Source organism: Tachypleus tridentatus, chromosome 2 (assembly GCF_004210375.1).
Source record: "Tachypleus tridentatus isolate NWPU-2018 chromosome 2, ASM421037v1, whole genome shotgun sequence".
In the NCBI taxonomy this organism is placed as follows: domain Eukaryota; kingdom Metazoa; phylum Arthropoda; class Merostomata; order Xiphosura; family Limulidae; genus Tachypleus; species Tachypleus tridentatus.
The window spans coordinates 104008248-104035954 of record NC_134826.1 but is presented as its reverse complement, the minus strand read 5'-3'; the positions used below and the strand labels follow the sequence as shown (position 1 = coordinate 104035954).

Here is a 27707-nt window from a genome sequence, read left to right as displayed (position 1 = left end):
ATATATATATCTTGGAAATGTATTTCTGAAACTTGACAGGCCTATACAACACACAAGAGCAGCATCGTTACGTGCAGGAATGATATCGTCTTTTAGCTTGCAACCATAAGTTGAAACATGTTTTACTATTCTCTGACTGTTCTTCTACTCTGACAAGTGGCTTTCACTTAACTAGCATCCACATGTGGGAATAACTACTGCAGTCTCTTATCAGAAGTAAGCTTAGCAAATATAGGTGTTTAGTGACTTTTTTTTTTCTCAACTGAAAGTGTTTTATTTATTTTAGTCATTTTAATCACAAAGTAATAACAATGCAAAGGGTATAACAATCTGGTAAAGAAAAAAGAAAATAACGGAAACCAAGAGATAAAAGCCTACAGTGGTGCATTTTTTTGTTTCCTAGAACTGCCGAATGTGAAGGAATTAATTCATTAACCAACGAAGATAATATTGGTGATTATCAAATAAATACAGCCTCAGCTAACAGTAATACTCCAATCCAAAATCAAGCTGAAATAGAAGAATATTCAAGTTCAGCTATTAACTACTCACAGGACAGCTTATGGCCAGGTATAGTTACCGACAAATATAGAGAATGAAAAACAGATTTACAGGAGTATTTTTATTTTCATCTTACTTTTACGTTCATTCCATCACTTTTAATAATCTTTGCATTCATATTTATGGCATCTGATGCTAAGTACATAGTTAACGGCTTATCTTCCTAAAGATGTTGCTCCTTTTCTCATAAAAGGTGCGAGTGAACGAAATATGTTGCATTAATTAACAAATATGTTAGACCGTGATCTCATTGCCACTGATTACTCCCAAAATATATTAAACTGTTTCCCATCTTTTAATCATAATACGTGCCATAACTCACTGCCATGGGTCATTCCATGTCAAATAATCCAGATTTTGGAAAATTTTCCAAGTGACCCTCTCAGAATGCCTTGAAAAAATTCACGTGTTCATTTGCTCATATAATGAAAAATTGCCAGAGGTTAGATCAATATCTCTAATAGTTTCTGATTTACAGTTTCAGAAGGTACGTGATATAATTTGTCAAGATATTGTTAGCAAAATAATTTATAGAAATGTTGGTGATAATATCAGGTACGACTGATTCATGTTGAATAATGGGTAATATAATTATTCATAACATTTTATGATGGCAATTAATTCCGATCAGCTGTTAAACTTATCTGGATATCTATATATGTAAAAACGGCTCGTTTGGGTTGAGAAAATTTCTCACTTTGTGAACCTGACGATGATCGAAGAAGGTCGAAACGTTGTTCACTCCTCTTCGTAAAAATTTTTCTCAACCCAAACGAGCCGTTTTTACGTAAATATTTTTATTTACAAGTGGGTTTTCTCGACAACACTGATTATTATCTGGATATCATTTCTATTTAATGAAATACTGCTTATGTTTACCCCTTTCTCATTCATATAGTTTTTTTTCCCCACTTTTTCTTAAATAGTCTTACAGTTTGTTCACTGGGTGATTTTTATCCAATCATTTGTGAATTTTAAATGTTTCACCTGTCCATTCAAGCATATATCATTTCTTAAACTTTTTGCTTTTGTAATTCGAACTTTAACACACCAGGAATACAAATTTACCTTTTGTGGGTTGTTTATAGAGCATTTTCCACATCATAGTCTGATAAGAGTGATTAACATGTATTGGTTTAAATTTAATACTGTGGTAATATGAGTTATTATAAGCATTGATTAGTTTGTCAACACTGAGATATATTTGTATGTTCCATGACAAGTAAAATAACATTACATTTTAATTTTTAGGAGTACCTTTAAAACATTCAACTACAAACACTTGTTTCATTATTTGTAATAAAGAAGTGAATATCTTGTTCTTTGAGATAACACTAAAGGATTCGATTAGTAAAAAATTCCGTTCTAGCATTGGTTTGAAATTTATATGTTTTTTATTTTATGATTAGCTTGAAGACTTTCATAAGTGTCGTTCTTTTCTTACCTTTGAGTGGAACAACACATGCATATTTAGGAAATGTGTCAATACACAATATAAAAATACTTAAATTAATTTTTATATTGACTTAAGTTAGGTAGATAAGGTAGATCCACTAAATCAGCCTACAACTGTTTACCAATACAAGAAACGATCACTTTGTTTCTCGAAAATCTCTATCTTACAGGTTTGTGTAGAGTATATGTGTTTTGATATCTTAACCAGTTCTTGACCAGATTTAGACCAAAGGGTTTACCAATGTTTTTACTGACCTATATAAAGCTTGTAATCTAACAGGATGTGAAATATTGCATTAGTTATATTTCATAGTTTATGTTTTTTGCTAAGTCTGATTAATTTGAATCATTTTTTTCTATTTGGTTTATTGTCTGCAGCAGTAGTTGTAATCTGTTTTTTATGGCAGGCAAAGTTAAACAATTGATGAATGATAATATTAATAAGCAGCCAATGATGATAATCAAGAACAAATGATTGTGTAATACAACATTGGTTTGTTAAAAATGAGACTGTTTAGGTACAGTACACTTGGTCTTTTAACAGTGCCATCTTCATGCTTTATATACAACCATCTATCTATATTTTCAACACTTTCTTGTGAGATATTCATATATGATAATTCTTTTGCAAATTCTATTCATCCAGTAGGGAAACAATTCCTTCGTTTCTGTACTACGTTGTTGATACACTTGATTATGTTACTGTCAGGGGCAGATAATCCATTAATCACTACTTATCCTCAATATTCCATGTAACTCCTTTACTTTAATCTATTTAGTTTGATAATATTTCAGCTTTCTTTTTATATTTTAGAGGTACACTGTTGATGATATCCAAACTTTTATGAGTTGACAATTACATTTTAATTTTAATAGATTCCATAAAAGATTTGATAATATTATTGCAGCTGATTTAACATCTAGGCTTTATCATTTGAATGTAGGGTATCATTACATACAACAGATTTCATATCTTTATTTATAGTGTTTAAGACTTTATAAATGGGTCTTTCATAAACCTTAGGGTGATAAAGTAAGTGTACCACTTTTTTAAGAATGAGAATAATTTATACATGTTCCTTTATAAAGACTGGCAGCTTTAGCAATAGCCCTTATTGTGAAATCACTAAAATAATGTGAGTATTGGCATTACAAGTAATGACAAAAACTCTCCTTTCTATATTAGTAAATTTATTTTCTGTTTAACATATTTTCTTATCAGTCAACACTCTCTATTGACTTGTATCATCTAAGTTCTTCTTTTGTAGGTTCATCATGAGAATGTTACTCTTTAAAACATTTAAAACAGATTCACAAATTCAAGCATGGCCAGGTGGTTGAGGCACTCGACTTGTAATCTGAGGATCATGAGTTTGAATCCCTGTCACACAAACATGCTCGCCCTTTCAGCAATGGGGACACTGTAATGTGATGATCAATCCTTATATTCATTGGTAAAAGACCAGCCCACAAGTTGGTGGTGGGTGATGGCCTTCCCTCTAGCCTTACACTGCTAAATTAAATACAGCTACTCACAGATAGCCCTTGTGTAGCTTCGTGCAAAATTAAAAAAGAAACAAACAAGTTATAAAATTACTTAATTCCAGGCAATTATACTTCTAATTTGTTTATGTATTATCTTAGTTAATGTTTGAAGCAAATTCTTGCATTGCTGAGCTCTAGATGTCAATGAATAAATGACAAAAACAGAGTATGAACAACATATAAATCTATTTATTTACATATATATTTATAAAAATCACTTATAAGCCATTGAAATATAACATTGACTTTTTAACACTATAATTATAAATTGAATAATGTAGAGTTGATTTATAAAGTTAACTCTGAGACAATCAACTGACTTCAAGTTATAGCAGAGAATTTCGAAGAGACTTCTCAATAGTGCATTTTTCTTACTGTCCTTGTAAAGCTCTGTCTTAATAACACTTTACAAACACACACACACACACACACACACACGTACATATATATATATATATATATTTAATGGTTCCATCTTCCCAGGAAATATTGCAAATATTAGTAGTCACCCAATAACATTGCCTGTGGTCTGTCTCTGGTAGAAAGTATTTCAAACATGGTTGTTTAAAAATACCTTTATAACAACTGAATAAACATTTGAACATTAGCTCTTTAATAATATACGATCCATTCTTCAGATGAAATCCTTCAACAGCTATCATAGTCAATGTCATTATGATGCATACACATATCACTCGGGCATGTACATTACAATCTTGTCTTCTGGAAATATACCAGTTCTTGGTCAGGAGATTGCAGTTTCAAATTTATAATTAGATATTCGAACAGCTGCCAAGTTGCATCTTGATAGGCTTCTTTAAAATATATGACATCTGTCAGAAACAAATTTCTTACTAAAATATTCGGATAAGACATGTTTCTGAGATTCTTAAGCAAAGTTATATATTGAGAGTTTAAAGTAATGTTATGCATTTCTCTACCATGATGAAATAGATTTTGTATAGTTTAAAACATAAATAAATTCTAAAGGTGACTTTCACAAACAAAAGATATTTTCTCCACTTTTCCACATAAGATCATCAACTATAAAAAGATTTGGTTCTTTTGGGTAATAAATAAATCACAAAAAAAGATCAGGTAAACCTTCAACAAACTGGATTTAGGAATAGTTTGCATTAAGTTTATATACAACTGTTGAAAGTAACTGTAAAACTATACAATATTTTCTAGAAATAAGATAAATAATATCATGATAATTTGATAACATGTTGCTAAAGAATTGAGTTATTAGTTTCAGTTGGACCCAATGCTAAGAAAGTTAAAAGGTGTTGTAAATGGTAATCCACCTTAAACCACAATAATAATATATACATTATGAATTATTTTATATATAAAGGACCAGCTTTTCAAGAAGTAAAATGTATAAATAAATAATCTATTCTAATAGCCATATAGTAAGGCATTAAAATCTGATTAAACATGCATTTTGGTGTAAACAAGAAGGTTTATTTCTGGTTTATTCTGTTGGAAAAGATAATAACACTATCATTGTTGTAATACAAAACAGTCAAACTTAATGTTTTTAGTGTACAGTGAAGTTTCAGATGGTGAGAGCTACTAGAAACATATTTCTTAATCTTTTTGAAGTAGGTACTCATCCTTGCGTTTTTTATGAAGAGCATTAACTTCATCATTAACTTGTGCAACATTTTTTACAATTTTGGTGTCATCATTCATTAAAGGGTAGTAATGTTTAACAGATATTACATAGATCAGTTGTGATTTCTCCTTAGATATACTCTAACACCCTAAGAAAGAGTTAAGACAAAGCTTAGCAACTGATTTTCTGCATGGATTAAACTCTGTTTCTAGGGCTCAATTACACACATTCCTTTTCGGAATACTCTTCAATGAATACTTGTTTTGCCTCTGACATAACACAGAAAAAGAACCAACCTGAACTTTCCCATTTTAGTTTTCGAAATGTGCCTGTACATAATTTTTAAACAGTTGTGTGGATCTTTCAGGAAAATGATAAATTTCACAAGTGTGTATTATTTTACAGCCACAGTTGACTGCTTTTTTCACCTCTTCAGTAATCTATGTGCGAATAAAATTTCTATCATTCAAGTGATTGCACATTGATGGTGTTCTTAAATCAACATGTATATTACAGATAAAATTAATTTATCATTAATTCTCAGTGGTAAAACAGGATGGTAGTTTCCTCAAGACTAGAATTTTGCACTTAATGAAACTGAAGTAGTCAGGTACATCTGAAAAAAATTTTTATTATGCTGATAATAGAATGACCAACCAGATGCTAATAGTACATATTCATCTATAGAATTAAAGATACAAAGCTAATGTAGTTTATCTTTTCATATCATACAAAAGTCTAGTAGTAATGATTCTACCACTATAGAAACTGTCTCATATAACCATGTAGTCTTTAAGAAAACTAACTTTGTACTGGTGGATTTCATGTGATTAAATTCATATTCTAAGACTGAAAAAACTTTATATTCCAGAACTTCTAGTTTATGTTGCCTATCCAATGTACATTTTTTGCAGACCACAGGGGTATATTATATTATATTGTTTATATTGGACAACATTCATTGCATCAAGATCATTACATAAACATCCATATCAGAAATATCCATAAAATTCATACATAGTATTATGCTCCTTAAAAAGGCATCCATATTATAACTTAAGATTTTAATTTCTCCACCATTAAGGACAGTTGTATATTAACACCTTCAATCTAATCACTGTATGGGTACCTGACTACAGTTGTCAGTTCTATTATAGACCATGGTGGTATAATCTTGCTTCTCTATATAGCCATGTATACAGAAGAAATAGTTATATACCTGAAATGATCAATACCACAGGCTGTGGGAGACTCTTCTCTGAATAGTAAACAGCACTAATGGAGTATTTCAATGTCAGATCAAAAATACCTAATTAGATAAAATAGATAATGTCTGTTTCAATAAACTTTAAGAAAAAATATACTTTTTTGCATTTTAATGTTATATAAGCACAGTTGTAAGATTATATATCTTTTGATTTTTTAAGAACATACAACTTTAAGGTATAATAACTTTTAATAACATATCTATCAATAGAAGATGAATCTTACCAATACATCTTATAATGAAAGTTTATAATGCACTCTTCCTCTCTGCATTGCTGGTACCAGTCTAGAATTTTCTCTTATGAGTATTTCCATGGTGTTGGGTAAAATGTAATTCATAATGGTAGGTTTAGAGCTTCAATATATTTTATTTAACCTTGTATTAAAAAGATGAGGAAAATATTGTTTCTATAATGTGGTTAAACTAAAAGTTTTAGGAAATGATAATAATACCATGGGGATAATGTTGAAGCTATTGATAACCCTAATTTTAAGAGGTTTCATGGTCATAACCATGAGTTTTTTGCCATTAACAATAACGTTGGGTTTTATCTCTTGACAGATAAGATAATTTAAAATAAGATGACCATTAAATCCTTTCATATTATGAGCTATGGCTGTGTAATTAGTATTTTTCAAGGAAATTAAGAACTTGCAAGATTATCACATGCATTGTATCCTTTAAATACTGTCTCCTTACCATTACAGTCATGGAACACACAGTAATGTACTTCTTGAGTTCTCTTCTCTTGGTCAATTTCAAAACCAAAAATGTTTTGGATCTTTAACATTTTTTTAATGGAGGAAACATAGATGTGTAGAGAGTTTGACAAATATCTTACAGCTTGTACAACATATTTTACCACATCTGTGGAATTCAGGACAACATTTGTTTCCTATTAGTGATAACAAAACATGTTTTACATTGAAAAAATTCTCACACAAAAAAGTTGTGCTTTCTACTAGTTGACTTGTACCTGTTGATTTACAAAATTTGTTACATTTAGCACAAACAAGGGGTTGATCATTTATGTAGCTGTTACTGTAACAAATGTTACAATTTTGCTTTAAGTTAATAAATCTCATATCACAATCGGAACAGTGATATCAAAATGGTTATAATGAAACAAACAAAGAGGGATAACCCTATTGAAATTATCTGAAGACACAATGTGTGTTTCAACTTTTATGTAATGCTCAAATATTGTTATCTCTTCTATTCCATGAAGACCAGTTAGAACATTACTTGAATCATGGAGAACAGTAGCCATGTGAGTAAGTACTAATCTTAATAGATCACTAATGTTTATATGGTTTTCTTAAATGTGCCAAACCTAGCATAACAGCCTTGTCACAACAGAGATTATTGCAATTCATTTTTGTTAACACTGCCTGTTTTTCAAACAATCAGCCTTAATATTAGTTACCTTATACCTGCTGCTACCTACAGAAGTTTGTAAAGTTGTGACTTCGGTTTTAAATGATTCATCTAATGTTAACCTTTATTTACTCTGACCAACCTTTTCAATATCTTTTAAACAGATGCTAATAGGTTTATTTGATTGTGACTCAGACTTTAGATTTAAAATAGTATGTGGTCTCATACAGCATGTTCTATATGTTATCATTAAATGAATTCAAGATGTTCCTGAGCGTCTGCCTGAATAAGTACTCTTTGAATACTACATTGAAAACTTTACCCACCATCATGCCCCAGGTTGAACAAAAACGTGGCCTGACTAACTTATGAATGAATATTTGCTGTAAATTTACTATCAGTGCTGTTAGTGTAGCTACCAATTTGGTCACCAATTTTGATCTCATTCCTTTAAGTCGCACACTTAATCCTTTTTTAACTGTCACTTTTTTCACACGTAACATGTTTTTAATTAGGTTGTAACATGCTTCCATATAGGTGTGTTTTATACCTTTCTAACTGGAAGTGACAAAGTTACGCCCTACGTTATTTTAATTTTAAATAACATATGCTTAATTCGTGCTGCCTTCTCGAAATTAGGTCATCTTTACTTCTGCCTCCAGTGTCTCATCCTTACTACTGTGGATCAAACTTACAACCTTCTATTTACATAATAACTTGTTTATGTATGATTCATAACATATTAATAATATGTCATTAGTGTCGACTTGGAACAAACTCGTAACAGTTCGTTAATATAATAAATCATCTGGGTTCGCATCACAGCATAGTGATAATATGTCATTAGAGTTGATGTGAAACGAACATAACGTTCCGGTAATGTAACAATTTGTGTACGAATCGAACATGATGTCATTACCAAGGAAGTGAACCAAACTTAACATTCTGTTACTGTAATAATGTGTGTGGTTATGCATCATATCATACTGATAATACGTCCTTATTGTCGACGTAGAACAAAATTATAGCATTCAGTGTAACATTGTAACAACTTGTCTGTGTATGCATTATAACATGCTGATAATAAGTCATCAGTGTTGAAGTTGGTGAAACTTGTAACCTTTTGTCAGTGTAAAAACTCTTCTAGGTATGTATCTTTATGCTTTCCTTGTACATCATGAAATTGTGCTAATACCTCATAATGTTTTGTGCGTTTATCATTAGGTTTTCGTAATGTATTACAAACGTGTTATTAAACCAGAATCTTCTGTCTTTTTCAAGACTGTATTAAAATGTAATACTGGGAAGGGTATATATCGTCATAATTATCAGCTAATACAAAAATATGTAGAATAATTTAAAGTATTTCGTTTTAGTCTGTCCTTTAACATTTAAAACTTCTTTTCATGTATGAATAAAATCTAATGTAAACGAAATCAAGCAAATCGTTAAAAAACTATTCTGTTGTTATTTGGTACAACATAATTCCTTGTGTCAATCGTTGACAAAGCATGAAGTCTATGGTTCATAAAACCCAAATTGGATAATCATAATTATTTAATTTAATGGGTAATAAGTGGTTAATACTGTTAAATCAGGAAATAAATATAATTATCCCATTCTTAATGCTAATTATGATGATTAGTTAAGACTGTGTATAACAGCATTTTCTGCTATATCGTAGGCTGTTATTACTGGAAACTGTAAAAAACAGTAAAAAAAGATGGAATTAAACATATCATATTTACTAAGGCATATTGCCCATTAGGGGATAATGACATCATTAGTCAATTAAAAAACTTCAAATGTTTGTGTACAAGTAACTGACATTTAAGGTCACATTTTACAAAACTGGCATTTGACTACAACTTACTATTGCTAGTAACAGGTGGCGCGCCAAGACTTTCTGATAATCATTAGTAAAAGTAGCAGCAATCAGTTGATTCTGTATTAAAGAAATAAACAAACTGGTTTGTGTGTAAACCAGGTGTACTTTGGTAGTTTACACGCTGTACTATACCTATTCACCTAAAATAGGTGGTGTTATATATATATAAATGGATATTTTTAGGCTTCAGAATTAGTTGTGCATGTTATTTTAATAATCTAAAAAAGTACGAAAGAAAGATCACGGTAATAAAATAGTAACAATTAGCAGTTTATATTGCGCTTTAAAACGATACGAACAAGAAAACGTGAGTTTAGTTTAGCCAAATTTAGGTTAGCTGGAAATGAACACAATTACATAAATAGTAGTGAGGTTTGGAGTATGTTGCATTTAGAAGTCTAGATTGTGTTACACATAGGTAAGTAAAGTTTGGATTATGTTACACGTGGAATAGTGAATTCTGGATTATATTACACGTAGAAGACTGAGGTTTGGGTTATGCTACACATAGAAGAGTAAAGTTGGATCTTGTTACACGTATAAAATAAACTTCGTATTAAATTATAAGCAGCGTAAGAAGTCTATATCTTGTTAAACATTTAATAACATTCTAATACTAAACTCACTCATGAAAATGAGGGTGACTTGTCTTTTCTTAAAGTCGTAGTTAGTAGGGTTAAATGCTTTTAATACAAAAATGTTTAGGAAGGTGTGTGCGTTATAAGAAACACACACACACACACACAAAAAGCCACATCGGACTATCTGCTGTCCATTGAGATGAATCCAACCCCTGATTTTAGCGCTGTTAGTGCCCAGATTTACCGCGGAAAACGTTTAGAAAGGAAATACATACTTATATTTAATTCGATTGGACGTCAACTCATCACAAGTCGTAAAAATGGTATTATAAACAATTTACTGGCTATAGAAAAAAATGAATCGCAATTCAAAAGAAGAGGTGGATAAAGAAGTACATTATCTAAAAACGTATTGGTGGAAAGGAATAATCATCCTATTACTATTGTTAAAAATACGTAAGAAATGATAAGTTGATACACACACTCAAAAATGTATTCAGATGACTTGGTGTGTTACATAATTACACATCTGCCTGACTTATTAAACACTGTAAAAAGACAGTGGAAAGAAATAGAAAGAATGTATAAATTTCTAATTTTATTCAGATTTAGTTATTTACCAGGAAAAAGTTGAACACAATTCTAAATAATCAATTAAACCAACTACAGCTGACAAGGAAGTAGAAGTTTACAGTTCAGAATGTACAGGCTTTAATAATCGCTATACATGAGACTGGTAGGAATTTAAGTACTAGAACAGCAGAACATGGACGTACTCTATCATATGTCTGCTAACATTTTAAGGATGTAGACCCTTTTAGTTCGACGTATTTGCATAGAACATAATTTTACTAAATTTAAAATATAGCTGAAAATATTAATAAAGCAATATAAGTTTATAATAAATAAAACACAAGGAGTTGGTTTATTGTTTTGAGTTAAACACAAAGCTACTCAATGGGCTATCTATGCTCTGCCCACCATGGGTATCGAAACCCAGTTTTTAACTTTGTAAGTCCGCAGACATACCGCTGAGCTACTGAGGGGCGAATTAGTTTATAATTATGCTAAAGTCAAAGTTATGTTTATGACGTCACCAAATGGCGTATTTAATTGTCAAGTTTAGTTCCGTTTAGTGACTAATGATTGTTTTATTCGATAATTTTTTCTATTCCATTTGAGGTGTTTTCCGAATTTTAAATATAATGTAGTGTAGTAATGCTTAGATTATGTTAAATGTAAGAGTACTGAGTTTGGATTATATTACACGTAGAGTAATGAAACTTAGATTACCTAAACCTAGATGGAATACAGATTGCTTGTTTGTTTGAAGTTAAACACAAAGTTACAGGATGGGCTCTTCGTTATCTGGCCAACATGGATATTGAAACCCGGATGCGTTTTAAGTCTGGAGACAAGCCGCTGTGTCACTGGGGGCAGTGTAGATTGCATTAAATATAGATTTATGAAATGAAATGAAACTACATAGCGTAGTTTCGTATGGATTGTGTAAAATCTATTTTAATGAAGAGTCTAAGCTATATTAAAAGTAAAAGAGTGAAGTTTAGGCTACGTTCAAAATAGCCCAGTTCATTTTGATGTACATTTTAGGTGGAAAACAATGTCTGGTTATTAAAGTCTGGCTATCTTTAATGTTATGTAAAAAACAGTAAATATACGTCTTAATGGTTTTAACGTTGTCACTAACGTCTAGATTAAACTTAAGGTTGATTACTAACGTTCAGTTTAACCTCAAAGTTTGTTACTAATGTCAGAACTAGTGTAAAGTTAAATTAACGTTAGGAGTAATATGAAGATATGCTACCGACGCTTGAATTAACTTGAATGTATGTTACTGACGCCTGGACTAGATTCAAGGTAGGTTACCAAGCTTGGGCTAGATTCAAGGTAGGTTACCAAGTCTAAGTTACTGTAAAATATACTTACTCTACTAGTGGCGACTGAGGGGAACCCTGATGGCTGGGAATTAGCATCTTGAATGTATCTCATGATATCCTGGTTAGAACTGTAGAGATCGATCGGTCGTGGACTATTGTTGGAAGAGAATCCATATTTATTGTCAGGGGTGAAGCAAAACTTGTGGGCACATAGTTGTTGATAACTGTAAAAAAAAAGATAGGAAATTATTCACTTTATGAAGTAGTTTTCAAAACATATACTAAGATATGTGGAATGTAAAAACGATTTAGCAGTCTGAAGTGGTTCTTTAACAAATTTTCTTTTTGTTTGTTTTTCCAGTTTTATTATCTCGTTCATATTTCAGCCTTCTAGAAATACGTAAAAGTTTGTTTGTTCAGAATTTAAGAAGTTTGTACGATTGAAAATTCAACTGATTAGAACTTTAGTTAACCTTCGTAGTTTTAAGTTATAAAAAACGTTTTCAGTGTAATTCATCACGTTGTAGCGTTTTGCGATTTTTATTTTTTTTGTAAATTTAAAAAGCATTTATTATGTTTCTGTTTCGTAAATAATAAAACGAAACAGTGAAACTCCTTTTAGGATCCCAACGTCATTCTTAACCAGATGATGACATGTTTTCATTTAACGCCATTCGTTTAGTGTTTATAATTTTATTATAAACACAACAACAGGGGACTAAAAGTTCACAGTGACCTATACATCACCCTAGCTCTTGGTATAACCAGAAATTTAAAAAAAATGTGATTACCTGGTACTGCACGTGTTAGCATCAGTGGCGAGCTCTGCTGGCCATTTAGTTCCACTGTGAATAATACAAACATAAAGTATATTAGTAAACTGTCGCCAACTGTAGGCCTACTGGATTACACATGAAATAAATATAATGGAATGGTCCTTATTGTGACTTAAAATATTATACAGAGGTTGACTAGATTATATTAAAACAATTTTGAAGCCTTAAGATGTCATTATTGTTTTTATTCCATGTCTAACCGTACTCTAACTGATGACTTTGCATATTGACAATAGTCCTAACACGTAATTTCCAGTACAAAAGGCTGTCATGTCCGAAACATATCAATTTCCCATGTTTGCATTCCACAATCCATCTAATGTATAAGAGCGATGACTTTCCAGCGTCTGTTTCAACAGTGCGATTAAGTGATCTGACCAATATGTTTTCGCATGGAAAAGCATGAATATATATTCATCCTCTAGCTCTTTGAGATGGCCTTACCTGTTGACTTCGTTTGCAGGCGAAACCCTTCTTGATTATGTTACGTGCTGTTGCTTGGGTCACGTGAAATACTTTTGCCATTGATCACTGTGTTCGTGTATTACCACCTGTTAAAAGACTCGGCGATTTCTTTATCACAGCCAAGACACAACGTATTGCAGATATTCTTATGGTTGGCCCAAGTGCTTCTATTTGATTCATAATCTTTGTTTTTCGATGCTATTAAATACAAGGAATATATATCCTTGTCTTAGAAATTGTAAATCTTTCGTCTAAATACATCTACATGGCATAATTGTATCTAAAGACTGCTGGTATTAAAACTTTTATTAAAATAAAGTAGAAAACAACGTTTCGACCTTCTTAACAAAGTTTGTTAACCTGAAGATGACATAAGGTCTAAACACGCTGTTCTCTACTTCTCTATCTATAACAACCATTTTAAGTTACGTTTTTACTTCAAGTAGGTTTCTCGTCATTCCGAATGACCTGATTGAATTATATTTTACGTCGGAAAGGAATTCCTTCGTGCCTTTCCTAAAGACGATCAATTTTCGGTGTATTGACCGAAACGCCAAACAATATCAAATTGTGGTACTGATTCTTTCCATGGCACACGACTTCATAACAGCTGTGATAGTCATGTGATCTGCTGAATTGCTTGTTCAAAATTGTTTTAACATAACGTTCTCAGCCCTCTGTAAAATAAATAGTAAGTTATAACTGGAAATATTCACTGTTCAAAGAGAAAAATGTATTCTTGCATTTAAATTTAAAATGAAAGTTCAATACAATAATTTTGTAACATTTAACATTGTACTTGAAATTCAAACTAAAACTATATTAATTTACAAATACAGGTTTCGGTAATAATATCTCAAACTATTAAAAAACTAAGATAAAGTTAAACCAATTACACGTTATTTTACACATTTCTGGAGGGTTGTTGAATACATATTTTTTGGGGAAAATTTGAAGAAATCATTAATTTATATCAGAGTTTTCGTTGATTGTTTGTTTGTTTTTGAATTTCGCGCAGAGCTATACGACGGCTATCCGCGCTAGCCGTTCATAATTTAGCAGTGTAAAACTACAAGGAAGGCAGCCATTCATTTCTACTCACTGCCAACTCTTGCACTATTCTTTTACAAACGAATAGTGCGTTTGGCTGTAACATTATAGCGCCTCCATGACTGTAGGAGCTAGCGTGTTTGGTGTGACGGGGATTCGAACCGGCAGTCCTAAGATTATGAGTCGAGCGCCCTAACCACCTGGCCATGCCGGGCCGATCCTGTCGAAGTAAAATAGTCGATCAATGATTTAAACCGTTTTATGTTTTATATTCAACATTTATTCTGATCATTATTAAACACTGAACATTTTGGTTTCAGTGTTGTTTTACTAAAATATCTGGTTATTAAAAATGAATATACGTGACAGTCATTACGAGGGCGAGAACAAAACCAATCCATTTTAGTTTGGTAGTTGAAAACTTAAAGACGGGTAGCTTTACTTTGTTAGTGATAATATATCGATGACAAAAAGTTTGAATTTTAGACTGAGCCTGAATGTAAAATCTGACAATATATGAAAATACAATGAATGTAACAAAATTAAAACATTATGTAAGTGGTCATTTGAAGTACAATAGTGGCAAAATCGGCCTAGGGTCATAAATTGCGTTGTTATTGTTTTTTAAATAAAAATTTCTATATTAGTTTGTTTGTTTCGGAATTTCGCACAAAGCTACACGAGGGCTATCTGTGCTAGCCGTCCCTAATTTAGCAGTGTAAGACTAGAGAGAAGGCAGCTAGTCATCACCACCCACCGCCAACTCTTGGGCTACTCTTTTACCAACGAATAGTGGGATTGATCATGACATTATAACACCCTCACGGCTAAAAGGGCGAGCACGTTTGGTGCGACGAGGATTCGAAGCTGCGACCCTCGGATTACGAGTCGCACGCCTTACGCGCTATGCCATGCCAGGCCTCTATATTAGTTAGAAACTACCTAACCGTTTTTGTATTAAGCTGTTTCCAAGTATTTCTTTGACTTGTAACGTGGAATTACAACACATTCGAATATTAATAGGAATAACAATATACGGTTACTTAACGAAAGAAACACTTCTCGTGACTTTCTCTCTGTTGTATATTTACTTTTAGTGCATTTTTATTTATTAAAGACGTAAAATAAAATTCAGTTTCTAATTTTTATTGGCAAGTAAAATATGTGTAATTTATAATATTTCTCTAAATAACTGCCAAGATCGATTTCAGAAATCAATTTAAGATTTTTTTCCTACAAGCTTTATAAGTACGGAGGACCAGAACAAGAAAAATAACATGTTACTTTTTCAATCGAACAATATGCGAGAATATTATAATTTTTAGAAGAAAGTAGTAAAAATGCCTACCACTGTCACAGAGAAAACTTTGAATTTTACAGAGTAAGACTAGAGGGAAGGCAGCTAGTCATTACCACCATCTGCCAATCATGACATTATAACACCCTCACGGCTAAAAGGGCGAGCACGTTTGGTGCGACGAGGATTCGAAGCTGCGACCCTCAGATTACGAGTGAAGTGTCTTAACCACCTGGCCATACCGGGCACAGCGTAAGTAAACGATTATATTCCACAAAAAAATAATAGTTAGGGATTTAGCTGCTTGTGTTAAAGTAAGAAGCTTGTGACCTTTATCAGTGTAAAAATACTTAAAATTTGTGGACCGAACAAACAGCAACATTGATTCGTAAGCTACATGTGAGAGAAGTTACTCATGTTATGAGGCTAAAATACGTCCACAAAAGAGTGACTACGACCAGGAAGAAAGTGGGATTTTTTTATATTTTATCCTATCATATTTTCCTTGAATGTGAATAAAGCCTTCCTCCCATCATAATTTTTAATTTTGAAATAAATTACTGATTTGACCAATCACTGATGAATAAACAAACTTAATGAGTGACATCGTGGCTTTTAAGTTTAGTTAGTAGAAATAAAATACTAATATTCAAAATGACGAGTTTTAAACATATGATATTAAATGTATAAGTTAACTGAAAGTGATTATAATTGTTGTTAGGTAATTTATAATTTCTTTTAAAAATTAAATTATCTTCTATAAATTTTTTTTTGTTCGAGCTAGGTTTGAAGTAATAATATAAAATTCTATTTTTGGGAAATAAAAATAAACTTATAATGATATTTTAGAGACATCATTATTAGCTAGTAAAACTTAGTGAAAAATATGCCACTCTACATTGTCTTGAAGAAGGAACACGAAAGTGTCTCGAAAGATTATCAAACTTAACTTGCTAGACAAGTTGTCGGTACAACTTCACACGTTTTGTATCAAATAACTTAAGTAACGTCAATAAACTGTCATTTAAAGTTATTGCACCAGAATTATTATAATAAGGTTGGTAAGATTTAATAAAAATGATTCCAAGAAAGGTTCAGATATATTAGAGTAGCTAGTTATCTATATAATTAACAAATTGTGTGTATGCGAAATCGGGATTTTTAGGAGGAAAGTACGAAAGACGTCACCGCTCGCCAAAAAAGAGTAGGGGAAATAAATATGCATTACAAAGGGAAAAGTATTTGATGAATGAACTGTCATTTCTCAGAGCCCCATTTCAGACAGCAATGCTTATGTGTTAAGGATGTGTGTGTGGATTTCTTCATTTATTTTTGATAAATAGAGTATCGGTACTGTAACTCTATTGAGTTTTAATACTGGTTCCCCGATATCAAGGTTTTGAAAGTGTCGCTATGTCTGGAGTCTTTTACTAGATAAGTAAATCAGTTGATTCAGCTAAAGGTTTTTTTGTACTAGATGTGTTTAGTGGGTGTCAAGTGTTTTGAAATAGGTTTAACCTCGCAGCCATTGAGATGCCCCGCACGGCCATCTCAACTTTACATATCTGATTTTATTCGTGAATAGTCTAGGCAAGTCACTTAATTGTTTTAATTACTTTAAATACACAGCACTGCCTTTATATGTTAAAAACTTTGTGCGTTCAAATACAAAATACCACAATCAAATTAATATTTAGCACGTTTAAGTGAAGAAATAGCAGCCTAATACTGTTATGCAAAGCGTGAGAAGTTTATATATATAAAAAATATGTACTTTTTGAGAATACCCTGTTTCTTGTTTTTGTTTTTATACCGTGTTTTATCTACTTTTTCATTCTATCTGTTTTCTTAGTGTCATGGAAACATTTTCATTATCGCATGTGGAAAACTGCATAACGTTCTCACAAGGAATTTCTGGGCAAACCATTATTGAAAAGCAAGAGGTTGCTTGTGGAAAACCCTTTTAGAAGGTTTTTCTGGTCGCTTATCAGGGTTTCTTTCTGTAAAAGCGTGTGTGTGTGTGTGTTTTCTTATAACAAAGCCACATCAGGTTATTTGTGAAAGCAGACGAGCGATGTGTACAAAAACAAAATTCGCTTGCTGAATCATTCCAATTTATTTCACCCATCATAAAAAAATAATAAGAAGGAAATAAAATGTGGCTAACCCAAAATGCTGTCTATAATTATAGTGTATACATGTTTACCTTATATTATCCGAATCCGATTTATATAGTTCAAGCCAAGTTATCAAGAGTGCCCTTTACACAATATGTTGTTCGAACCTTTTTGACGCCCTCTGTAGTTCGGTATTGGTATTATAAAATGATACCTACATTATAATTAAACAAGGTCAAACATTGATTTGTAAAATGTAAAGAAGATAAGGGAGCTAAAGAACCTAATATAGACAACACGGCTTCGATATTGAAGCATGTGTTTATATACGTGAAGAGTAGTGCATAATAGAAGTTAAGCCTAACATAGATACTTGAATATGTAATAAAATCTTCAACTAGCTTTAGTAATGTAATGATAATATAAGTGTGTGAGGAAGAATTTGAATGATCCGCAGTTTTACTGTGTTGACTATGAGATGTTTGGATTTTCAAAATGGGTACAGCATTTTTTACTGAATTTTTGTAGGCCTGTTGATACTAATGTTCAGATATAGCTTGATAAATAAATAGTGAAAAATATACTGTTTCTGAAGTGTGATTATTCTTACGAGAAGAAAACATTAATATAGTGTAAGTGCACTGATGCTAAGATTTTCAGACTTTATATATAACAAGCAGACATTGAAATTATAGTGTACGTGTACTGATACTGAAATATTCTAATTTGGCTTACTTTAAATAGTTATTGATACCACAGAATAAGTATACTGGCTCTAAAATGTCAGGTTTGGTTTACAACAAGCAGACGTGGTAACTGTAGTGTAAGTCACAGGTACTACACTCTTATCTTTGGCTTAAAACAATTAGGTATTTATATTATAGTGTGAATTTTCAGATTTGGTTCCAATAAGTAATTAGTAATATCACAGTATAACTATACTGCTATTAAAGTGTTAGGTTTGGTTTAATACAAGCAAATATCGTAACTATAGGATAAGTACACTGACGTTAAAGTGTCAGATTTGGCTTACAATATTTGCTTGTTTTAGAAAAATCGCTTTACTAAAGTAACACCAGAATAATTCAATTTTATATGAGTAAAAGGTACTATGCCACTAATTTTGGATTTTGTTACTGTTTAAAAGGATATCCTAGAGTAAATTGTTGACCACTGTATTTACCATACCCTTTACTAATATTTTACAAACTTATATAGTAACACATGTTCAAGATGTTTCCTACTTATTGTGCCTGGATGAAATCAAATTTAAGTATCTAGGCTTCCTTCACCATCTTTTGTAGGCTACTAAAAATTAAAATATATATTACGTCAATTTTTGCATAAATTGTAAAGCTATTTATTTCTGAAGAAGTATAAATCTTTGTTGAGAAAAACTTCTGATAAGATATTTCTCTAAAGCAGAAGACTAGTTATTCTCTTTTCCAATCTAAACTAGAAAACAGCGTGTTTTAAATAGAGTTCACATTTCTCGCTTGGAACCTTTATAACCTAGTATATTTAGGTTGCACCTTTTAATGATTATTTATTGGATTATGAGCTCGTAGAAACTTTCATGAATGTAGTCGTTGATAGGAGATCGATGGCTACATTTTTCTTCAAACTGGGAATAAATTTCATTATTTTTCCCATAATCAAGGAGAATTTATAATTATAGACTTCAATAGATCACAACTGTTACTTTATTGAAGGCTTTATCGCACGTCACATTATTCCACAGTCTCAGGGGGAATACTTTCGTCTGCCTTATTACTGCTGTGCTCTAAATCGCTATGTATCGATATTTATAAAGTACACAAAAAATCAAGTGTTCTTTCTCTATTCTGTTTTATTAGATCGATATCTTAGAGTAGCTGTTGACATCTTGTTCTGTTGAGAGAAAGCGTATTTATGATACTTTGTTCTGTAATTTTATGAGACAAACATGTTCTAGTGAGTTTATTTGTTTTTCGTTTCGTGTTGTGCTATGACAACGCTGTTTTTCGAGCGTCCGTATTATTTTTAGGCAGTGTTAAAATGTGTACTGTCATTAAAAATGTTAATCATAGTGTTATATCTTGTGATGTTCATAAAACAATACTTATCGTAGTATTTTTTCTATTGTTCATAAGACAGAGTTTATTATAATGTTTTATTGTGCTGTTGATATAGATGTCATAAATTACATTTTTAATTTTGCCTTGAATGAAAATATGTGTAACATAATTATTAAATAGTTGGTCTGTTGTATAATATCGAATGATAAATTAGAAGCCATACCGTCATATTACTCACACATCTACATTAATTTAGGTTACTGTAGGGTGAATTAAGAGGAACTCAGAAACCCCACGTTTATCATATTGTTTTGTTTTGTATTGTGAATAAATGAAATGAATACCAGCTCCAGAGAATCTTTCAAAAGTTATTATTATTATCGCTTGCTGAACTTGTCGGCTTCACGCCTTTATCTGGAGTGTATATTTAATGACTATCAGGTATTGTTATGGACGGGATTATTTACAGCAGGTGTCTGTGATTTCTTGGCGATAAATTTCAGCAATAAATGTACATCACACTATCCATTTATTTTAAAATATTATATTCATGTGTTCAAAACAAATCAAAACATATGTACAAAAATTTGTCTGATTCAGTTACTTTAGAGCCAAATTGAAAATACTAATTATTCTTCCCTACTCTTTTATTACAATACAATCTGCGATTAATAAAACTATACGCTCTTTATGGTTGAATTCACTATTACCCAGTCTAACTTCACTTTTTCACTTTCGCTAAGTGAGGCCTAGAAACTTTCTATAAATTAGGAGACGTTTTAATGTAACAATACCCATTTAAAGCAACGAGAAAAATTCACAACTAAACTGCGCAACAAATGATTCGCAAACAGTTACATAAGGAAACTTGCCGTAACTATCACTTTTAAAAACACTAAATTTAACATTCATGCTTTATAATTATCAAAATTATAACTTTCATAATAAATTTAAATGAATTAGTTGTGTATATCTAGCAATGACGAAAACGTAAATTGTTAAATATCCTTTGGAGTTCACAGTCATTTAGTTTATTCATAATATTGTACACTATACTCCAGTGATCATTACGTAATTAAAGAAATAGAAAACGTTTTGTATCGCTTATGTAATAATGTTTATTGACATAACGATGTTCATTTTCTGTAAAAGGATTATTTAAATCGTAACCAGCATTAGCGTTGTTGATACAACATACAAGACTATCAATTTTTTAATACGTTATTCAAATGAGACTTCTGAAAAAAGAATATAAAATTATAACCCGTGTTTAAATGCTGCGAGCACTTAAGACGATCATCTATTAGGAAGATCTGGGAATATGGTCCCCAGAATATTTTTTATTTAATAAAGTAAAATGGTGCAATCTTATGCATTTTATGTATCAGTATGATGCAGAATTTCACTTCTATCCTACTAATAATCTAACTACCATGCGTTAATTTAACCAAGGTGTGAGTTTTTTTGCTAATGGATGCAAGCGTGAAAACAAGCCTGCATACAAAAGGTGAGGATAGTCTACAGATAGTTCAATGTAGTATCTATTTCGTGTTTCCCTAAAACATGTGAGATTATGTTCTTCATATTGTTTTTGTCAAGGCAACAGCGTTTATTGTAGCATTTGTTTTGTGTTTTTATAAGACACGTGAGACAATATTCTTTGTATTGTTTTCCCCTTAAGACAACAGTATTCATTGCAGTGGTTGTTTGTATTTTCATAGACCATGATAAATAATGCCTTTCGTATTGCTAAAATGATCACAATCATCGTGCTATTTGTTTTGATAATTTCATAATACATATAAGACAATGTTCTTCAAAGTGACTGGTATAGTTAAGACAGATCTTGTTTGTAGTATTTGTGTTTATATTTCCATAAGGTATGTGAAACAGCATTCTACATACTGATCTCAAGAAAATAATGTTCATTGTTATAACTTTATAAGTTGTTCTTTCTATTATTTTAAAGACAAAAGTATTTACTCTACCGTTTTTACGGGAGACAAGTTCTTTGCAATTATGGGAGTTTACTAAGTACTGACGATGTCAAGTATCAATTATATAAATTTTTGGATTGTTTTTTCTTAAGACAAGTGTTCATTGTAGTGTTTATTTTAGTATTTTCGTTAGATACCTGATAAAAGGTCTTTCGCATTATTTTTTATACACTAGTGTTCATTGTAGTATTTAAGTTTCATAAGAAATCTGATACAACGTTATCCGCATTTTATTGATAAAACAACAATGATGCAGTACTTTTTGTATGACACGCGAAACAATGTTCATTGTAGTTAATAGTTGACATGAGACAGTAATATTCCAATATTTATTTCTGTTTCTGTAAGAGACGTGAGAAAACGTTTTCAGTATTTTATATTCTCGTGACAGTAATGTTTTTTGTGTCATTTTTCAGTGTTAGGCAATAATGTTTATTTTAGTATTTACTTTTTCTTGTTTTCGCAATACTCGTGAAACTATTTTTTTCACATACAGTTTTTGTTAAGATAATTACATTTATTGTATAATTTATTTTTATACTTTCATGAGCCATCTGGGAGAATATTATTCACATTATTTTATGATAAAACAACAGTATTAGTAGTTGTTTTATGTTTACAAGACACTTTCGTCACATTTATTATGACCAAGACAATAATATTCACTGTAGTAGTTTCTTTTTACTTTTACAAGACAGAAGTTTTCATAAGTTCTTCCGAGTGTTCTATTTAGAATTCTATTATAAGAACAACATGAATAATAAGTTAAATATTTTTGTAGAAATCAGAATCGAAATGTCTGTATATAAATTATGTTAGGTTTACCGTTACGATTCCAAGTTTCTCCTTTTTTCTTTATTTCTGAGAAAACGTAAAATCACATAAATATTAAAAATAAAGGGTGTATTCAAGTTGTGTCTCTGTCTCTAGCAGCTTTAATCAAATTAATTTTGTCTATGAAAGACTGCCGCCGATGAAGACTTTTCTACAATTATGAAGCTGACTTGGTTACCACTCTTTGTTTTGAAAAGCTAGTTATATTAGTTATTATCGAAATTTGATCCCTTTTGATACGTTAGTCTCCCTAATTTTGCAGTGTAAGACTTGAGGGAAGGCACCGAGTCATCACCACCCACCGCTTGGGCTAGTATTTTACCAACGAATAATGGAATTAACCGTTACATTATAACGCCCTCACGGCTGAAAGGGCGAGCATGTTTGGTGTGATGGGGATTCGAACTTGCAACCCTCAAATTGCGAGTCGAGCGCCCTAACCATCTAGCCATGCCGGACCTCTGAGTTTGTAAACTCTTCAATTTGTAATAGTTCAGTATAGTTTTCTGTAGTAATAATGACTTACGGATAAATAGACAAGCTTAAGATGCTAAATATCGGGTTTTGATACTTGTGGTGGGCAGAGCACAGATTGCCCTTTGTTTAACTATATACTTAGTAGTAACCAAACAATTTCGGCTTGTCTTTTGTTGGCTGCTATAAATATTGTACTCAGAAAATGACTTCATCAGACTTTTGTGCTGAGTGTGCTCTGATTGTTAATCTGACGATTAATGATTTGTGTTCAGTTGCTGTAAAAAGTTTGTGAGTGCACTACAAGAGTGACAATCAAATTTCAGTATTCGGTCAGATAAGAGTGGCTCAAGAGATGGCACCGGATGCTGTTGAGTTGAAGATTGCACAGATAGCTTTTGTCGTTTTGTGCGCAAACTATACAAAAAAAAACTGAATCGTCATTTGGGGAGTCGATTGGCTCCTTCCAGGTTCAAAAAAGGGACCCAAATGGTAGTTTCTATAAAACGTGTACCCAGGTTTATTAACAGAAATATGCATATTGTGGAAAGCGTAAGGTCCTCAGCTGAATTAGGGACTGCGAGATCAGTCTGCTTTATCCCCTCCCCAAGCTTTTTGCAAAATGATATTTCTGTATAACAACATAAGGCTTACGCTGCAACAGTTTCATAAACGACTGATACAAACACATTTTTATCTAAAACATTGTACACCGTAACCCATAATGAATGTATTGACAGAAAGATATCTTTCGCAGCTGCGTATGCAGTTGTTGCACACTCTTCTTAGAGAAAATCTGAGATTAAAAACTGAAATCTTCAACCTTAAGTTCACATGAGCTAAATGCTAACCACAAAGCCACTCCCAGCCTACCCTTATTGGCTACCACCTTCTTTACATAAAGTTCCTTGTATATTTGAAATCTAACCTTACATGATATATTTTAAATGCGTATAAAAACAACGCAGTTGGTAACGTGGCAATAAATCTATCACAGCTGAATGCACACGAATAACGTGAATGATATGCTACAAATCAAGAGTTATGTGAATGCAAGTTAAACCTCAAGAGTCTTCATTTCTTCGGGATTAAATTTTTAGCGTGTCATTTTCAGGAAACCTTTCCTAGAAAATCTAAACCACTTTCCGCAACCTAAAATCGCTATAGAAACAAAACCCTATATTTATTACTATTTTTTAAAAGCTAAAAACAGTATCGATAAAGAGGTCATTTGGTCACGTGACAATGTTTGTGCTTCAGGTTATTGTATAGTTGAAAATAAACGTAAAATCGCTGAGAGAGATATGAAAAGGATTAGTTTTTGGTCATGCAACCTTCATTCAGAAAGGTTTCATTATTGCGTAAACGTTGGCCACTTTAACTGACAGATCGTCCTTGAAAGTAACAGAACTCTGTAACACAATTCGACTTAAATTGCTGCGACCGTTTTGTTTCATACTTCTTTCCTCTAAAAATAAAAACATTTAGATGAACTAGACTTACCAAAAACTGTACAGATTAGGATAACGAGTTACGAACTGAATTCTAGAAGGTGTTTCCTTTGTTAAAAGTTAAATTGTCGAATGTGCTATTAATTCTTAAAATATCTAACCACAGTTTCGTAAATAAAATCTAACAGCTAATTAAGGCATAAAGAAATAAACAAAAATAACCCAGAAGAGAAAGAGAAAGGATGGTGTTATTATGGAACAGTTCTAATGAAAATATAACTAGAGGAACATTCTCCGCAACAGAAACTATTACATTTAAAATACTATGACAACAACAAGGAACAAGGTACTACAATAGCTAAGTATAGCAGTTTAGATTGCGGTTCTATAACCAACTATTTCAGTTTCAAGGTAAAGCTGAGGTCATAGTAACGGCTACGTAAAAGGAAGACACTTTCTAATTGTCTCATATTTAATGGTCTGGGTAAACTAAAAAATTTTTGGAGAACTCATGTGGAATAAGAAAGGTTAATGACGATTGAGAACCAAAGTATTATTATAGTTATTATTAACTATAACTGAAAGAGAAAAGTTGGAACATGGTAGGTTTAGTAAAGGCTTAAACTGCAGGATTTTTCAGTGCAAAACAGCACTGACACTTTAAAGATATGTAAAACACTATAGGTTTGTTTTGGAATTTCGCACAGAGCTACTCGAGGGCTATCTGTGCTAGCCGTCCCTAATTTAGTAGTGTAAGACTAGAGGGAAGGCAGCTAATCATCACCACCCACCGCCAACCTCTTGGGCTACTCTTTTACCAACGAAAAGTGGGACTGACCGTCACATTATAACGCCCCCACGGCTGGGAGGGCGAGCATGTTTTGGCGCGACTCGGGCGCGAACCCGCGACCCTCAGATTACGAAGTGCACGCCTTAACGCGCTAGGCCATGCCAGGCCAACACTATAGGAAAAAATAACATTTGCAATAAGTTATTGCAAAAACTAAGAAAATATTAAGAGACTAAGACGCGGGATCTACGTACTAAAAATGTAAGGTTTGATTCAAACTTTAAGTACAAGTTGAACACATGAAATCTTGACCATTTATTTTTAAAATTACGTATGTGTAATCCAATTAAATTGAAATTAAACAAAACTTAAAAGTTAACACTCTAAAGTAAGGCTTAGTACGTAATGAAATAAGAGTACTACATAAACAAATGTGGCAAGTGAATAATTAGACAAAACATTTTAACCAAGATACAAAGTATGTTTGAGTTCTTACTGAGAATTACGGAAATAAAAATATTTTATCAAAACATTTATACAGTGAAAAGTATTGACATTTTTGATAGAAAAAAAATCTGTATTATTACTTGGTTCATGTTTGTCTGCTCTGTATCATAACTTTATATAGAATAAAATTTGGCAGTTATTTACCTAATTCATCTTCTTGAGAATATGTAAAACGTATTTAAATTTGTGTTTTATTTGCCACTCTATGGAACGAAATGTTATGTGTAGAAAAATAATTTCGGTTCCATGACCGATTTAATTCTGACAATTTAGATTTCTATTCTTTTTTAAAATTGCTCATCAGAGTTTTCATCATCCCTCAATACGAAAATGCTTCACTGTCACCAACTTTTACAACACTGAGGGGGTGACGATCACCAGACAGGAAATTAAACGCGCGTTTTCATAAAGTAATAATATTTCAGAATTTGAGGTTGTCAAGGTAAATTATTCTGAAGGTATATTCTTGTGGTAAGGCTACAAAAGTCTATCATTCGCCATCCATAATTTGTAACTACCAGTCAGCCAAACCACCCTACCACCCAAAATCCACGATAAGAAATTGACTGTGGCTCTAATAACTCAGTACAGCTTAAAGTAGGGAAATATTTTATGGTATCGTACGAATCAGAATCCGGTTCGGCAGTTATGAAATTCAGAGCTCTATCACTTGAAATTGGCATCATAAATTATTTGTGTTTTAGTCATTATCACTATGTAGGGCCCCCCGCTAGTACAACGGTAAGTCTACGGATTGAGAACGCTAAAAACAGGGGTTCGATTCGTCTCGGTGGGCTCAGCAGATAGCCCGATGTGACTTTGCTATAAGAAAACACGATCAGTATGTTGGATAAAAGCACTGTTTCAAAGTGGAATAAGAAAAATTTCTCTCATGAGTGACTTTACGAACTGACACTTGTTTTTGTATGTTTGTAGGTCCCTGATGTCCCTAAACATGCTCGCCCTCCCAGCCGTGGCGGCGTTATAATGTGACGGTCAATCCCACTTTTCGTTGGTAAAAGAGTAGCCCAAGAGTTGGCGGTGGGTGGTGATGACTAGCTGCCTTCCCTCTAGTCTTACACTGCTAAATTAGGCACGGCTAGCACAGATAGCCCTCGAGTAGCTTTGTGCGAAATTCCAAAACAAACAAACAAACAAAACCCTGATGTCCTGGTAGATATAGTTACAACATTTTTTAGAACTCTTTCTTATAGGATCTTCCTTCGTATTCTTATTAATGCAGGTGTGTATAGTTGTTGTAAACTTTATCCTTGATATCATTCGCATTTTTCAAACCCGAGTTTTGGCTTATACTGCACCAGCAATTTCGTATTCTTTCTTCAAGATAACTGACCTAATGTTACTGTAATTTGCAATAATGTAAAACTTTCAGAAGCTGTTCTTGCAGTGCAGAATAATTTCACTCTCTGAGATAATCTGTCTTATCTCCTCTGCCTTGTATCTTACTTTGGTATGGCTGTGTAAGTGTCTTTAATTTTAATCTCGGTTTTTATAGTCTACCTGTTCCTTTGTATAAGGCATGGCCAGGTGGTTAAGGCACTCGACACGTAATCCGAGGGTCGCGAGTTCGAATCCCCATTACACCAAATATGTTCGTCCTTTCAATCGTGGGGGCGTT

The 27707-nt window shown here is 32.2% G+C and overlaps 1 protein-coding gene across 7 annotated transcripts in view; it reads right to left on the bottom strand.

The window, feature by feature from the left end:
- Positions 1-3732: 3732 nt before the first annotated feature.
- Positions 3733-27707, bottom strand: part of LOC143244737 (RNA-binding protein Musashi homolog Rbp6-like) — a 189039-nt gene continuing 165064 nt past the window's right edge. For 3 of the 7 annotated variants that reach the window (XM_076489934.1, XM_076489939.1, XM_076489941.1), the window contains 3 exons: positions 12985-13038; positions 12243-12417; positions 3733-6491 (listed from right to left, as the gene is read on the bottom strand). In XM_076489934.1, coding sequence (XP_076346049.1) covers positions 12302-12417; positions 12985-13038 — 170 coding nt within the window. In that variant the 3' untranslated portion in view covers positions 3733-6491; positions 12243-12301. The remainder of the gene's footprint in view (positions 6492-12242; positions 12418-12984; positions 13039-27707) is intronic. The other 4 variants (XM_076489935.1, XM_076489936.1, XM_076489937.1 and 1 more) reach the window with 4 other exon arrangements.